The sequence below is a fragment of the Verticillium alfalfae genome, genomic scaffold (assembly GCF_000150825.1).
Source record: "Verticillium alfalfae VaMs.102 supercont1.13 genomic scaffold, whole genome shotgun sequence".
Lineage (NCBI taxonomy): Eukaryota > Fungi > Ascomycota > Sordariomycetes > Glomerellales > Plectosphaerellaceae > Verticillium > Verticillium alfalfae.
The window spans coordinates 1,037,658-1,042,578 of NW_003315026.1; the positions used below are offsets into that span (position 1 = coordinate 1,037,658).

General features: G+C 58.8%; 1 protein-coding gene across 1 annotated transcript in view; it reads right to left on the reverse strand.

Moving 5' to 3' along the window:
- VDBG_08934 (von Willebrand and RING finger domain-containing protein) overlaps nucleotides 1-598 on the reverse strand; it is a gene marked incomplete at both ends in the record, with an annotated part of 3,831 nt that extends 3,233 nt beyond the window's left edge. The window contains 2 exons of the mRNA XM_003001092.1: nucleotides 146-296; nucleotides 400-598. Coding sequence (XP_003001138.1) covers nucleotides 146-296; nucleotides 400-598 — 350 coding nt within the window. The remainder of the gene's footprint in view (nucleotides 1-145; nucleotides 297-399) is intronic.
- Nucleotides 599-4,921: the final 4,323 nt, after the last annotated feature.

Sequence of the window (4,921 nt, forward strand, 5' to 3'; positions counted from 1 at the left end):
TGCGATCGACTCGCGATAAACTCGTAGAAGCAGCTTCGTGGGCAACGTGGGAACAAGGAGAATTGCAGTATGCGCTCGCCCTGCAGGGTATGCTCGAGCGGCTCCTCGCATACAGAGCACTCGCTGCCGACGAACGTGCGCTCACGGCGGTTGCCTCGTCGGTCTGTGTTGGTCGCCATGGTCGTGGGAGCTGCGCACAGTCTTGGAGTTGCTATCCGTTGATCTCGCTGAGCCGGAGGAAGCTGTGTGGCGATGACCTCTGTGTCCTCGTACGGTACCGGCCGCAATGGAGTGTCCTAAAGAGTGAGCAAGGTCAGCTCCGCTGTGATCTCTTCCTTGTGCCCGACGTGGAAGCGGGCAGAGGAAACCTAGCACAGATTGCCCTGTGGGTTGACTCACCCTTTTCGGGAAAAGTTGGTACGTCGCTGTCGTAGGGGTTCACACCGCCGGCGGAATATTTGGATCGCTGGGGATCCCGCACCGATTTGGGGCTGACTAGGCCAAGCTCGAGCAGGGTAGACTGCGTACCCCTCGTGTGGTCGTCGTAGGTAGAAGCACCGGCACTGTGACCTTTGGGTGTCTTGTGCCGGCTGAACATGTGGACCGCGAGCTGTTCTGCCGTCTTTGGGACTGGAAACTGGAGGGGGGGTCGCCTGCAGCGCCAAGACGGGATGCTCGTTGCTGAATGTCCTGCTCCGTCGATGCAGGAAAAGGGGAGTTCGCGATTCTCACAGGCTGCCGGAAACCCAATGGGAAAAAAAGTTCCGAGAAACAATGGCGCTTGAGGCAACTCGCAAGCAGGGCGGTGGAGAAAAAGCAACGTTTGAAGAATGCGGCCGAAAGGGTCGTGGGGTGGTTCGAGAGCGGGGTGTGACACGGGCTGCTGAGGAAGGCTGGGAAGATGTTTCAAATGGTCGTATCAAAAGTGCTGCTGGAGTAGGAAGATCGGGACAGCGCTGCGCATGGTTGCAGTAGGCGGGTGGTATGAATCAGTGGTAGTAGAGGGGACAGTGAGTCGCGCGTCGTCGGAGGGTCAATGGCTCACGTCGGGCGGGCCCTTGGTGAGCGGGTGGTGATTTGTGTGCGAAGAGACAATGTCTTGCGTGGTGAAGCTAGACGCTGGCAGGGATGCAAAGGTCCTGCAGTCGCTCCTCTCTCTTTTTCCTTCTTCTTCCTTTCCTTTCGCCTGGGAAGAGGCAAGGGTTGACGGCGCCGGAAGAGCAGCGATTTGCGTTCGAATGGACCCAGTCCGTACCTGTCCAAGGTGCCGTTGCAGAAGAAAAATGCGCAGGCGTGGAATGCTCCAAGGCGTGGTGTCGCGGGCCCTCCCTGAAAGCAGTGGGTGGTGCGTGTCGCAGGCGATCTGATCCGAGACCTCGGGACGGTCTCTGGTGCCGGCCACCAAGGTGGGAGCACAAGCGCAAGCGAGGTATCGGCAGACCAAGCTTCTTGGAGCTCGCTTCGTGAGAACAAAGGATCGAGACGTGTGCGGTGGAGGCCAAGGCAGAGCAGAGGTTTGAAAGGGGTCCACGCAGACGTCGTCGAAAATGTAGGTCCCGAGGGAAGGTTATAGAGCGGATGGAAAGGGGAGAGGCGAGAGATGCAACGGTAGCAGCAGTTCGGGCGAGTCTGGGCAAGGTAGGGTGATGTAAGGTCAGGCAGGGCAGGTCCTGGGGCAGCAGGGTGACGGAGGACAGGGACGGGGACGGGGACGGGGGCGGGAGGGAAGGGGATTTTTCTGGACGAGGCAGACGAGGCAGATGAGGATCAGGTCCGGCGTCGAAGTACCTGCAGCGGAGCGCACCTTCCAGTGACAGAGGGGCAAGGCAGGACGAGACAGGGAGGGTAAATTCTGTAGCAACGAGCAACGGGCAATGGAGTTGGGATGGATGGGATGGGCAGATGCATAGGCAGATGCAGAGGCAGGGTTACCAGCCAGGCAGGAGGGTACCTGACCTGGCGCAGGTCTTTCCTGCCTCATCTGCGTGTGCTGTACTCGTACTTCACAGTGTGCTGCGACCTGGGTAGGTCAGTCACTCACTCCTCCCCAGGACCGTCCGGTGGCTAGGCCACCAGTTCTGCTCCACTTCCTTTCCACTGCCTTTTGCCTGTCTCCATGCATATCGACCCCGCCCCTAAGGACCAGGGGGGTGGGAGGCCAGCAACACAGGGCAAGCTAGCAGACCAGGTTCTTTAGCCCCGTAGCTTCATATGCCCAGGGCTTGGACCCGGCATGCTCCCTGCTGCGCCGCCAAGGCTTGTGGGCGGACACTCCCTGCACCTGGCACTGCACCGAACCCACGGACCACCGACCCGGCCCCGGCCCCGGGCTTCCTCCCCCCCCCCTCTCTAGCACTTTTCGTCCGCCCCTGGTCGGCCAGGTCTCTGGACGCTGGAAGACAGTCGATGGACGATGGACGATGGACGCTGGACAATAGTCAGTGGATAGTGGACGATGGGAATGGTAAGCTGGGAAAGCTCGGATGGCACGCCAGAGGCCGTGGTACCCAGGTACTCCTTTCTCCCACTCCTTGCCTCCTGCCCTCCTTTCTCACACGCTCTCTTCGTCCCCTCCCCACCCCATTCATCCCTTTGTCCTCGTCCCAGCAGCAACAGTCATGGAAGCCACAGCCTCCGTACCCTCCATCTTTCGCTGCTGTCTCACATCTCCCCCTCCTTCTAGGCCGCAACAAGCGCAGGCTCTCTGGCACTTTTTTCTTCTAGCGCCTTAACCCCCCCCCCCCCCGAATTGGTGTAGTGGGCTGCGTCGCGTGTCTGGTGGGTGGTCGAGGTACTTGCTCAGCCCTCGCCATGCCACACCGTGTTCCTGTACAGGTACCTCACCCGCAGCCATGACACGAGCCGCCTCAGTTGCCTCTTCCAGTCCCAACCGGCTCAATCCAGTTCTTCTAGAAACAACGCAAAACGCCCCAATCGGGCAGCGCACGAGGGACCTCATGCTCCGCACGGGACTTTCAAAAGTCGTGACTGTCAGCTCACTCTCTGGGGCCCGCGTGCCCCTAATGTAGGTAGGGACCCCAACAGCCGACACCAGCTTCAGTTCACTTGGTTGGCACCCTTCGACAGCCTCCCCTCCTTCTCCTGACCCCGGCTTATGTTTCTTTGATGTGCCGAACCTTCAATTGTGCCCTCCACTTCGCTTACTCGTGTGTTTCCAAGTAACACCGAGTGTGTTGCGCATGGGGGACAGCAGGCACACCCTGAAATAGCCTCCCGCAGGTCATGAAGCCCGCGAAGGGACAACCACTGGGAAGGCTTATTTGCGCAAGGTCGTCTCTGCATCGCGTGCAAAGTAAGAAGAGGACCACCGACTGACGTGCAGTGCATGTGCATAGGCTCCCACAGTGACTAGGTGCTCTCTGCAATCGCCCTTTTTCCCACATGCCCACTCGCGCTGGAGACCGCCTCGGAGCACTGGACAAAACTGGCAGATCGTCACCAGCCCGCAGCCCAGTCAACGGTAGTAGGAAGACCCTCGCCGGAACGATTTCACACCAGCGACAAATGTGAACACACAAAAAAGTGGGTTCGCCTTTGTTCCGTCGTCACCTGTGCCATCATCTTTCTCCATTCGGTCGCCTACTTTAGCTCAGGGTTTCGTCTTCTCCAACTTTGATGTTCTTGAACAACCACGCTTTCGGATTGCTCGCTGTCCATGGTCTCCGGCTGCTACCAAATTGCCGGGTTGTGTCAGCGCTGAATCTTTGCGGCAGGGTCCCCGGTCCCGATATTGAATGGTTCTGAGGCACTCGTCAGATCAATCGGGAGTGAAAGTGGACTGCGCCTCAGCCTCCGCGAACCTTTTTTTGATTTATTTTCCCCCTCTTGCCTGGTCTCGCTGTGCGGTCGTGTCTGCGGATCCGGCGAAAGACATCCAAGGTGGCAGAATGGCACTTGATGCGCCTTCAGGGGTGCCGCGCCTGGCGGCCTGGGGGCTCATTCCGTTCTTCCTAGCTCCATTCGCCCCCGGCCCCTGTGACGCCAGCCTACCATCCCCTGTTCACCATCCCCGACCACAGGCGGGCCTGTCCGTCCCTCAGTACTTGTTTCGCCCTTTGACTGGCCCGCCTCGAGCCCGCTCGTTCGGGGTGGCCTGTAGCGCTCGGGCTCTCGCGGAACTCTTGGTTGTAAGGAACAGTTACTTGGGACCGACTGATGGGAGCATGCGTCAAGGCATCACCAACCTCTTAGCAAACCCACGTATAGTTCATCACCACTAACTGACCACCTTTTGGGTCCTAGTGCCGCAGACCTCTCGCCTTTGGCGTCAGGCCAACTGCGCTGCATAGAACCCTGCCAGCGAGAAAGAAGTACGGCGGCGGTTCGGGCGTCAATTCAGGAACGGGACGGAAGCCATGGTCCTACATTCGAGCTGTCCACCCTCATCTGCTGTTGTGCTCTCTATCCCTTTCTCTTTCTCTTTCTCTCTCTCTCATGAGATCTCACTAGCAAAAGAAGCAATAATGGCCTCCTCTATCGGCAATGCCACTCCAGCCCAAAACCCTCGTGTGAGGCCGAGTCAGTGGTGAAGCGAGGGGCAGCCGGGAGGCCCTCGAATCAGGAGGTCGACCCATGGTTGTCCGGAAATGGTCGTCGCCCTTCTCCGCCTGGAAAAGCCCGCGTTGAGTTGTGGAAGAGCAACATGCAAGGAAACGGATCCAGCTTTTGGCTGCAGGAGCGTACAGAGCCTACCTGCATCTGCCTGACTTTGCAAGGATTGACGGAATACAGGGCGAGGCGGCCATGGCCGATACCCCGGGAAGTAGAGAGGTACAGAGAAACCGATCTAGGCGAGATTAGGGGTTCGTGGGATGCGTTTTGTCTGGCAAGTAACGGTCGCCCCCACGACATCTTTGAATTCGCGCTTGTTGTGCATATGCCATCGCAAGCAAGGGTGGCT